This window comes from Oncorhynchus masou, chromosome 33 (genome assembly GCF_036934945.1).
Source record: "Oncorhynchus masou masou isolate Uvic2021 chromosome 33, UVic_Omas_1.1, whole genome shotgun sequence".
Taxonomy (NCBI): Eukaryota; Metazoa; Chordata; class Actinopteri; order Salmoniformes; family Salmonidae; genus Oncorhynchus; species Oncorhynchus masou.
The window spans coordinates 20,913,239-20,925,376 of record NC_088244.1 but is presented as its reverse complement, the minus strand read 5'-3'; the positions used below and the strand labels follow the sequence as shown (position 1 = coordinate 20,925,376).

The 12,138-nt window shown below is 44.0% G+C and overlaps 1 protein-coding gene across 1 annotated transcript in view; it reads left to right on the top strand.

Moving 5' to 3' along the window:
- LOC135527997 (cadherin-4-like) overlaps nucleotides 1-12,138 on the top strand; it is a 577,992-nt gene that overhangs the window by 218,659 nt on the left and 347,195 nt on the right. Inside the window, exon 3 of the mRNA XM_064956738.1 lies at nucleotides 4,503-4,526. Within this exon, the coding sequence (XP_064812810.1) occupies nucleotides 4,503-4,526 (24 nt within the window). The remainder of the gene's footprint in view (nucleotides 1-4,502; nucleotides 4,527-12,138) is intronic.

The window sequence follows — 12,138 nt, the reverse complement described above, 5'->3', positions numbered from 1 at the left end:
GCGCTGTTCTGTGAAGAGAGTAGTACACAGCGTTGTTCGGGATTTTCAGTTTCTTGGCAATTTCTCGCATGGAATAACCATCATTTCTCAGAACAAGAATAGACTGACGAGTTTCAGAAGAAAGTATTTTGTTTCTGGCCATTTTGATCCTGTAATCGAACCCACAAATGCTGATGCTCTAGATACTCAACTAGTCTAAAGAAGGCCAGTTAAATTGCTTCTTAAATCAGCACAACAGTTTTTAGCTGTGCTAACATAATTGCAATAGGGTTTTCTAATGATCAATTAGCCTTTTTAAAATGATAAACTTGGATTAGCTAACACAACATGCCATTGGAACACAGGAGTGATGGTTGCTGATAATGGGCCTCTGTACACCTATGTAGATATTCCATAAAAAAATCAGCCATTTCCAGCTACAATAGCCATTTAAAACATTAACAATGTCTACACTGTATTTTATATCAATTTGCTGTTATTTTAATGGACAAAAAATGTGCTTTTAAAAAAAACAAGGACATTTCTAAGTGACCACAAACTTTTGAATTGCACTCAAGGCCATAAGCAAACAGGAAAACAGTAATGTTAAATGTGCAACCAGAGGAAGTAAAAACTCTAGACCACCTTTACTCCACACACAGAAATGAGTACAAAGCTCCCCCTCCATTTGGCAAATCTGACCATAATTCTATCCTCCTAATTTCTGCTTACAAGCAAACAGGTTGTAAAACAGGTTAGTACCAGTGACTTGGTCAGAAGTGGTCAGATGACGCAGATGCTAAGCTACAGGACTGTTTTGCTAGCACAGACTGGAATTTGTTCCGGGATTCTTCTGATGGCATTGAGGAGTACACCACAACAGTCACTGGCTTCAACAATAAGTGCTTCAATATGATGTTGTCCCCACAGTGACCATATGTACATACCCCAACCAGAAGCCATGGATTACAGGTACATCTGCAGTGAGCTAAAGGGTAGAGCTGCCGCTTTCAAGGAGGCGGACTCTATCCCGGACGCTTATAAGAAATCCCCTCAGACGAACAATGAAACAGGCAGGGTGTCAATACTGGACCAAGATTGAATCGCGCTACATCGCTCCGACACTTGTCGGATGTGTCAGGGCTTGTCAGCTATAACAGACTACGAAGGAAAACACAGCCGTGAGCTGCCAAGTGACATGAGCCTACCAGAAAAGCTAAATTACTTCTATGCTCGCTTCGAGGCAAGCAACACTGAAGCATGCATGAGAGCATCAGCTTTTCCGGACGACTGTGGTGACTATTATCTCCATAGCCGATGTGAGTAAGACCTTTTAACAGTTCAACATTCACAAGGCCGTAGGGCCAGACACATTACCAAGACGTGTACTCCGAGCATGCGCTGACCAACTGGCAGTGTCTTCACTGACATTTTCAACCTCTTCCTGTCCGAGTCTGTAATACCAACATGTTTCAAGCAGACCACCAGACCACCACATCTGTATCCATGAAGTGCTTAAAAAGTCTGATCATGGCTCACATCAACACCATTATCCCAGAAACCCTAGACCCACTCCAATTTGCATACCGCCCCAACAGATCCACAGATGACGCAATCTCTATTGCACTCCACAGTGCACTTTCCCACTGGGACAATTGGAACACCTACCTGAGAATGCAATTCATTGACTACAGCTCAGCGTTCAACACCATAGTGCCCTCAAAGCTCATCAATAATCTAAGGACCCTGGGACTAAACATCTCCTTCTGCAACTGGATCCTGGGCTTCCTGATGGGCCACTCCCAGGTGGTAAGGGTTTGTAACAACACATATGCCACGCTGATCCTCAACACGGGGTCCCTCAGGGGTGCATGTTCAGTCCCCTCCTGTACTCTCTGTTCACCCACGACTGCATGGTCAGGCACAACTCCAACACCATCATTAAGTTTGCCGATGCACAACAGCGGTATGCCTCATCATCAACAAGACAACCTATGGGTGGTGGTCAGTGACCTGGTCGTGTGGTGCCAGGATAACAACCTCTCCCTCAACGTTAACAAGACAAAGGAGATGATTGTGGATTAGAGGAAAAGGAGGACCGTGCACATCCCCATTCTCATTAACATGAATGTAGTGGAGCAGGTTGAGAGCTTTAAGTTCTTTGGTGTCCACATCACCAACAGACTATCATGGTTCAAACACACCAAGACTGTCGTGAAGAGGGCACGACAAAGCCTATTCCCCCTCAGGAGACTGAAAAGATGGGTCCTCGTATCATCAAAAGGTTCTACAACTACACCATCGAGAGCATCCTGACTGGTTGCATCAATGCCTGGTATGGCAACGGCTCGGCCTCTGACCGCAAGGCACTACAGAGGGTAGTGCGTACAGCCCAGTACATCACTGGGGCCAAGATTCCTGCCATCCAGGACCTCTATACTAGGCCTTGTCAGAGGAAGTCCCTAAAATATTGTCAGAGACTCCTGCCACCCTAGTCATAGACTGTTCTCTCTGCTACCGTGCGGTACCGGAGCGGCAAGTCTAGGTCCAAAAGGCTTCTATACAGCTTCTACCCCCAAGCCATAATTCTCCTGAACAGCTAGTCAAATGGCTACCCAGACTATTTGCATTGTGTTTGTGTCCCACCCCTCTTTTACACTGCTGCTACTCTCTGGTTATTATCTATGATTTATTATCTATGAGCAGTCACTTTAAACTTACATTTCCATATCACCTCAATTACCTCGACTAACCTGTGCCCCTGCACATTGACTCTGTATCGGTACCCCCTGTTTATGGCGTCTCTACTGTTATTTTACTGCTGCGCTTGAACTATTTGTTATTTTTATTTAACACTTATTTTTCTTAAAACTGCGTTGTTGGTTAAGGGCTTGTAAGCATTTCACTGTAAGGTCTACAACTGTTGTATTCAGCGCATGTGACAAATAAAATATGATTTGATCTATTTTTCTCTCCTTCTCCCATCTCTCTCTCTGTGGGAATGGTAGATAAGGCCTGGGAAGGTTGTTAGGAGGGAGACAGACAGGCATGCAGACAGCCCCCTGATAAAGTGTGCTTGCCAGAACCTCTCTATCTGGCATGCTCTCTCCCTCTTTTTTAGTTGTAATTGAAGGTGGTTGAATTTGCTCTGTTGGCCTGCTTCAACAGAGTCTCATGTTCAATTATTGAGCATGGCAAAATGTGTTTGAAAGGTTAGGACTCTTTCCCATGTTTTCCCATATCCCTTTCAATGAGGGATTGGCTAGATATAACAAGCTTCAGATAGAAGTCTTACTGTTTCATTCTAGATGTGTAGACCTTTTATCAACTGCACTCATGGCGACACGGTTTCTCCAATGGAGACGGCAGAGTTGGCATGATAAGATGTGGTATGGCACCAGAACATGCCAACACCAACTATACCAGTTTGCAGAGGATTTTCTCTCCAGCGAGGGCCATCCCACTGCTGTGAAGCTACAGTAACTGACAGTCAGACCCATGTAATAACCAGCTGGGAAATATTGGTCCAAATCCTCCTGAACACCTCACCAAACAAAAAGCAGCAAGCTGTTAACTTCCACCCAATCTCACGCCGCGCTGCTTTGATCTACACCGACGCCCCAATGGAGGCCATTTTTATTATTTTTCTGTCAATTAGGCAAAGCAGCAGATTGTCTCCCTTTCAGCCCAACCTCTCTCCCTAATCCACCCGTATTCAATTGTAACAGGGCTCCCCTGTCTGCGGCCGTTTGGGCTCCTAGCTCGTCCGGCCAGTACACAAATCCTTTCGAGATTGCAACAGAAGAACGTATTTATTTTCGCATTCCTCGTGACTTTTCAAGTCTATTAAATGAAAATGAAACGTTGGGAGCTTCCAAACAGTGTTGTGGTAAATATTTTATGAGCACAATAAGGTAAATGTCCCTCCTGTTGTTGTGACACTTAAAACAAGAGTGCCTCTACAACCCTCCCACAAAAAATGTTCATGATTTCATCCACAAAAGAATGTGGATTGTGTTCTCACAAAGCCAAGATGTTATTGCTTTACTTATTCAACATCTCCACTCACAGTAACTTGTATGATGGATTGCAGTTGACTGGGAATTTCATGCATTCTCTGCTCTTCACTCTCTAGGCCTCCATTTCTTTGTCTTGGTGGGATAGATCAGAAAGAATCTCCTTCTGTCAGTCTCTTCTTCTCTCTTTCTCTCTTTCTCTCTTTCTCCATCTCTCTTCCCCTCTCTCCATCTTAATCCTTCCCTCCCTCTCAGGATGGTTGAAAGGCAGCTACTGTGTGTGTGTGTTGAAGTGGAGTGGTTGTGCTGTTGGAGGGATGAGATGAAAGACCCCCTGACTGTGTTCTAACAGCCCCCTTCTGTTTACCCTCCTGGGCCACGACGTTGTTCCCCTCCACGCGAATCACTGACTGATTCTGTCATCTCCGCCATTTGATGGTTCTCAGAGACAACAGCCTGTCAACCGCTAACACACTCCTCTCTTTTCTCTCTCCCTTTCATCTGCAGATTCCACTGTGTCATCTCCGAAAGGTAAAGCAACACACAATCAGTCACCTGTGTCCCTCTGCTGTTTGAGACGTGGTGTGTGTGCGCATGTGTGTGCGCGTGTGTGCAGCTGCAGCTGTGTGTTTGTTCTCAACTACTGTTTATCAACACTTATACCTAAGGTGTTGGAGATGTGAAGTCAAGGTTACTGTTGTGTCGCTGATATCATTGTTGCCATACACCCACCCATACATTATAGCCAATTGCATTGCTCCATATATTACATTAGTAATATTTAATCCACACTATTTGCATCACTGATGACTCAGACTCTCTGTGACCCTCATCACTTATGGCAGTGTTCCCCATCTCCAGTCCTCCAGTACCCCCAACAGTACATATTTTTGTTGTAAACCTAGACAAGCACACTTCATTCAGCTCATCGAGGGCTTGATGTTTAGTTGACAAGTTGAATCAGGTGTGCTTCTCTAGGGTTACAACACAAATGTGTGCTGTTGAGGGTACTGGAGGACTGGAGTTGGGAAACACTGGGTCATAGCATATACTGTAGGTAAAGCCTTGTGTATTTTAATGTGTGGGTGGACAGCAGAGAGAGTGATTATGTTTCTCAGTATACCTGGGAGGTGGGGTAGGGGCTGTCTGTCGGGCTGTTTTGATGGGGGGGATAATGATCAGAGTAGAAGCTGACATTGTGAATAGCTCCGGGGGGCTCGTTCTGAGTGGCAGCATGGTGCAGGTTTATGCATCAGGACGTTTCATCCCTTTACTCTGTGTAATGAAGATGACGGCGGAGGGCATGTCGTAGCCCGCATCCTGTGTTATTGCACCGGTGGAAAGGACAATATACAATCAGTCGTGTTACTTTACAGTTGATAAACTTGACTTTGTTCAAACTTTGTTTTCGTACACTTTGTTTGTTTTTAATGAAGGTATTGTTGTTTTTACTGCAATAGTGTGAAGGGAGGAAGCATCTTTTTTTTCTCGAGAGGGAATATTTTCTTGTTAACTCCTTAACATTGTCATGACGTTGGCCTGGGGGTAGGTTTATGAAGTCATAAATACATCTCCCCCCTTTTCCTCTCTCTACCCTACTGATGTTACATTTGAAAACCCTTGGTTAACATAGAGATTCTGGGAACATCAAAAGGTGGGGGAAAATTAACTATATTCTGGTAATCCAACCAATTGAACCTATGCAGTGGTACTTAATGAATATGATGTCAGTTCGGTTGTCATCTGAGACATTCTCATCAATGATAGGATGACATAAACTCTACAGTGGAAAGTCTACACATCAGAGTTATCAGTTTCACATGGAAGTGTTGTTCAATTTAAATGTTTGAATTTGAAATTATTCGTGATGGGATGAAATGTGATTTTAGCTTCTAAAATGTGAGAATTGGGTTTTCATAAGGTTAGGGCTCTGCTCAATCAGTGGCCCGCCCCTGTGAAGAGTCATGGGTAATAAAACTTTTCAGACACACCCTTCTCGCTCCACTTAATAAAGCCTTGACGAAAATGGAACCTCCTGTTACGAGGATGTGAGGACGACGGTCCGATGTCAGAATGGTTCAGATAATAACTACAAAACGAAACCAACATCAGCGTGAGCTTTGATTGCGAATGGGATGAACTTTGAACTCTTATTCACTACAGAAGTGATACCTCCTAGCCGTTGAGTTAGCAACAGCAGCTGCAAACAAGGGTTAGGAAGGAACAGACAGAGTATTCTGTCTATCACACAATGACGTTACTACAACGTATCTAATTTACCAGCAGAGACATTCTTCAAAGAACAAAGGACTCGGTTGGGCAACAAGACCTTCCATCTACCACCAACCTACCGAAGCGCAGCTCAGAGTAAATATTTATTGCATTTTCCTTTTCCAAATGGGCGGTAATTTAGAATGCATAAGATACAGTATCTACGATAGCACAGCTTCTCCTTTTGTTCCTCAGTCTTCCCCCTCTTTCACTCAAACCCAGACCCTTTTCTTTTATGTAACAAGCTGTCATATCTGTTCCGCCCGCTAGGGACATTTTCCTTTATGACATAATTTGTAATCAAGTTGTGATTAATTATGTGTATGTGTAATTGTGTGTGATTTAGTTTGGTATTTAGTAAATAAATAATTTAACCCAATTTTGTATTGCTGATTCAACTTTTTAGCCAGGGTTCGTGAAGAATTCACAACTTTCAGGTGAGACTGAATTAAGGTGACGATTAATATTGACTGCTATTGATGTAAAATATTACTAGGTCTTTTTGAGTTTATTCGGAATATAACAGCTCTATAAATATTATTTTGTGGTGCCTCGACTCTCTAGTTAATTAGATTTACATGATTAGCTCAATCAGGTAATATTAATTATGGAAAAAATATTTTATAGAATAGCATGTCATATCACTTAATCCGGGATAGCCAAAGACACAACCCCATTTGTGACACACACTGACTCTTAAGTATACTCACACATACCGTACACTGCATCTACTGTACATAGCCATACCAGCAATGTCTTTGATACCCTCACAAAATGCACGTGTTTGATACACACACAGTAACACACACACACACACACACACACACACACACACACACACACACACACACACACACAAAAACGCACACGCACACACACACGCACACACTGGTTTTCTTAGTATGTGTGTGCTTTATGCATGTGAATCTATGCATGTGTGTGTCTGCATTTGTGTGCGTGCTTGAGAGTCTGCACATGTATGTGTTGTCAGGCAGCTCTATAAAGCTAAGTGACATGTGGTGCGGCTGCACTGTGTAGTCTGATGAATGTTGAGTAGGAACAGAGGCTGGTGTGGTGTACATCGTCTCGCTACAGACACACCCCCCCGTATGTTGCTGAAGGAGAGACACATAAATAAGGCCCTCCACTGCACACTGATCTAGGCATTTTACAGCTATGTTAACCCATTCACACAGGCATATACACACCTTATTTTAACACACTCCCCTTGCCCCTCAAACGTTTACCCAGCTCACTTAAATACCCACACATAGCTGTAGAGAGGGATGGGTAACTATTCATTCACACACAGTGAGTTATGGAGGGATTTATAGATATGACAACACCATCGGTACTGAGGAGCCTTTGGGCCTTGAGCTGAAGATAAGACATAGGGTCTCATATCTCTCTCTCTCTCCTATCATCTTCTCTCCTTGTCTCTCGCTCCTGTGTTTGTGTGTGTGTGTTATACCCCTACAAGGGGGAAATATAGAAATAAATCACACAGAGATTTAACTTCGGCTTCAAGTCACTTGTAATGAGTGAGGTGGCAAGCGCCCTTATAGGAATTCCTAGGTATAACCAGTCAGATCAAACAGACATCACTAGAGCACACAGATGGTATTATTCACATAAAGATAACTGATAGTGTATTGGTACACATCATAATGCTGTATTATTATGTTGTTATTATTAAGGCACATATCATGTGTGTGTGTGTGTGTGTGTGTGTGTGTGTGTGTGTGTGTGTGTGTGTGTGTGTGTGTGTGTGTGTGTGTGTGTGTGTGTGTGTGTGTGTGTGTGTGTGAGCATGTGTTTTGGCAGTGTCAACCACTCATCAATCCTGCCCCCTCCTGAGTGGCAAAGTTACAGTTTTGACTTACATCTTCTTGAAAATCTATGGTAAGACTTGAAAATTGCTGTCTAGCCATGAGCCACAACATTTTAACAGGGCTTGAAGAATTTTGAAAAGAATAATGGGAAAATCAAATCAAACTTTATTTGCCACTTGCACCCAATACAACAGGTGTAGACTTTACCATGAAATGCTTAGTTACAAGCCCTTAACCAACAGTGCCGTTCAAGAAGAAGAAAATATTAACCAAGTAGGCTAAAATAAAAAGTAACACAAAATGAATAACAATATCTGTACATGTAGGTGAGGGCGAGGTGACTATGCATAGGTAACAAACAAACAGCGAGTAGGGGGTTCAATGTAAATTGTCCGGTGGCGATATTTATGAATTGTTCAGCAGTCTAATGGCTTCCGGGTAGATGCTGTTGTGGAGCCTTTTGGTTGGCAATTGGCGTTACCGCTTGCCGAGCGGTAGTCTATAACTTGGGAGACTGGACTCTCTAACAACTTTATGGGCTTTCCTCTGATACCGCCTATTATATAAGATGGCAGGAAGCTTGGCCCCAGTGATGTCCTGGTCCGTTTGCACTACCCTCTGTAGCACCTTACGGTCAGATGCCGAGCAGTTGCAATACCAGCGGGTGATACAACCGGTCAGGATGCTCTCGATGGGATGGTGCAGCTGTAGAAACTTATGAGGATCTGGAGACCCATGCCAAATCTTTTCTGAGGGGGAAAAGGTTTTGTTGTGCCCTCTTCACGACTGTCTTGGTATGTTTGGACCATGATAGTTCGTTGGCGATGTGGACACCAAGGAACTTGAAATTCTCGACCCGTCATCGACCCCCCCCACCCCGCCGTCGATGTTAATGGGGGCCTGTTCTCCCTGCCTTTTCCTGTAGTCCACGATCAGCTCCTTTGACTTGCTCACATTAAGGGAGAGGTTGTTGTCCTGGCACCACACTGCCAGTTCTCTGACCTCCTCCCTATAGGCCGTCTCATCGTTGTTGGTGATCAGGCATACCACTGTTGTGTCGTCAGCAAACTTAATGAGTGTGTTGGTGTCGTGTTTGGCCACGCAGTCGTGAGTGAACAGGGAATACAGGAGGGGACAAAGTACACACCCCTGAGGGCCCCAGTGTTAAGGATCACCGTGGCAGACGTGTTGTTGCCTACTCTTACCACCTGGGGGTGTACTTCCCGCCAGGAAGTCCAGGATCCAGTTGCAGAGGGAGGTGTTTAGTCCCAGAGTCCTTAGGTTAGGGATGAGCTTTGTGGGCACTATGGTGTTGAATGCTGAGCTGTCGTCGATGAACAGCATTCTCACATAGGTGTTCCTTTTGTCCAGGTGAGAAAGAGCAGTGTGGAATGCGATTGAGATCGCGTCATCTGTGGATCTGTTGGGGCTGTATACGAATTGGAGTGGGTCAAGGGTGTCCAGGAGGATGCTGTTGACGTGAGCCATGACCAGCCTTTCAAAGCACTTCATGGCTACCGACGTGAGTGCCACAGGGCAGTAATCATTTAGGGAGGTTACCTTCACTTCCTTGGGCACAGGGACTATGGTAGTCTGCTTGAAACATGTATGGATTACAGACTCGGTCAGGGAGATGTTGAAAAGGTCAGTGAAGACACTTGACAGTTGGTCCACGCATGCTTTGAATACACGTCCTGGTAATCCGTCTGGCCAGGCGGCTTTGTGAATGTTGACCTGATTAAAGGTTTTGTTCACATTGGCTACCGAGAGCGTTATCACACAGTCATTCAGAACAGCTGGTGCTCTCATGCATGCTTCAGTGTTGCTTGTCTCGAAGCAAATATACAAGGCATTTGGCTCATCTGGTAGGCTCGTGTCACTGGGCAGCTCGCATCTCGGTTTCCCTTTGTAGTCCGTAATAATTTTCAATCCCTGCCACATCCGACGAGCGTCAGATCCGGTGAAGTAGGACTCAATCTTAATCCTGTATTGCGCTTTTCTTGTTTGATAGGTCGTCTGAGGGCATAGGGGATTTCTTATAAGCACCCGGATTAGTCTCCCGCTCCTTGAAAGCAGCAGCTCTAGCCTTTAGCTCGATTCGGATGTTGCCTGTAATCCACAGCTTCTGTTTGGGATATGTTCGTACAGTCACTATTGGGACGACGTCATCGATGTACTTGTTGATGAAGCCGATGACGAAGGTGGTGTATTCCTCAATGCCATTGGAAGAATCCCGGAACATATTCCAGTCTGTGGTAGCAAAACAGTCCTGTAGTGTAGCATCCACTTCATCTGACCACTTCCGTATTGAGAGAGTCACTGGTACTTCCTGCTTTAACCTCTTGATGCTATGGGGGAGCTATTTAATTTTTGGATGAAAAACGTTCCCGTTTTAAACAAGATATTTTCTCACAAAAAGATGCTCGACTATGCATATAATTGATAGCTTTCGAAAGAAAACACTCTGACGTGTCCAGAACTACCAAGATATTTTCTGTGCGTGCCCTAGAACGTGAGCTTCAGGCAAAACCAAGATGAGACGGCATCCAGGAAATGAGCAGGATTTTTGAGGCTCTGTTTTCCATTGTCTCCTTATATGGCTGTGAATGCGAGAGGAGTAAGTCTGCCCTTTCTGTCGTTTCCCCAAGGTGTCTGCAGCATTGTGACATATTTGTAGGCAGATCATTGGAAGATTGACCATAAGAGACCACATTTACCAGGTGTCCGCCCGGTGTCCTGCGCCAAAATTGGTGCGCAAAAGTCAGCTGCAAGTATTTTTCCATGGAATTTAGAGAAGAATGCAAGCTTCCACGAACGATATATCAATGAAGAGATATGTGAAAAAACACCTTGAGGATTGATTCCAAACAACGTTTGCCATGTTTCGGTCGATATTATGGAGTTAATTCGGAAAAAGTTTGACGTTGTAGGTGACTGAATTTTCGGTTCGTTTCGGTAGCCAAATGCGATGTACAAAACGGAACAATTTCTCCTACACACAGATGCTTTCAGGAAAAACTGCGCATTTGGTATGTAACTGAGAGTCTCCTCATTGAAAACATCCGAAGCTCTTCAAAGGTAAATGATTTTATTTATTTGGTTATCTGGTTTTTGTGAAAATGTTGCGTGCTAAATGCTACTCAAAATGCTAAGCTAGCTTAGCATACTCTTACACAAATTAGTCAATTTCTATGGTTCAAAAGCATATTTTGAAAATCTGAGATGACAGTGTTGTTAAGAAAAGGCTAAGCTTGAGAGCAGACGCATTATTTTCATTTTATTTGCGATTTTCAGAAATCGTTAACGTTGCGTTATGCTAATGAGCCTGAGGCTTTAGTCACGATCCCGGATCCGGGATGGGGAGTTTCAACAGGTTAATTTTTGCTTGTAAGCAGGAATCAGGAGGATAAAATTGTGGTCAGATTTGCCAAATAGAGGGCGGTGGAGAGCTTTGTATCCATCTCTGGTTGTGGAGTAAAGGTGGTCTAGGATTTTGTTTTTCCCTGTTTGCACATGTGACATGCCGGTAAAAATGAGGTAAAACTGATTTAAGTTTGCCTGCATTAAAGTCCATTAAAGGCACTAGGAGCCCTTCTGGGTGTGCATTTTCTTTTTTGCTTTTGGCCTTATAGGCAAGCAATACCAATAGACTTCTTTAAAATTAGACATTGCGCACCAGCTGTTATTGACAAAAAGACACACACCCCCACCCCTCGTCTTACCAGAGGTAGCGTCTCTGTTCTGCTGGTTCATGGAAAATCCCGCCAGCTCTATATTGTTTCTTCGTTCAGCCACATCTCTGTGAATAATTAGATGTTACAGTTTTTAATGTCCCGTTGGTAATATAATCTTAATAGTAGGTTTTATTTATTTATTTTCTAACGATTGCATGTTAGCAAGGAGATTGGAAGGCTTTGGGAGTTTACTCACTCGCCTCCGGCTTCTCAGAAGGATCCCCGATCTGCGTCCCCTTTTCCGGCATCTTTTCTTCAAGAAAAAGGCGTGGATCTGGGCCTGTTCCAGTGAAAGCAGGATATCCT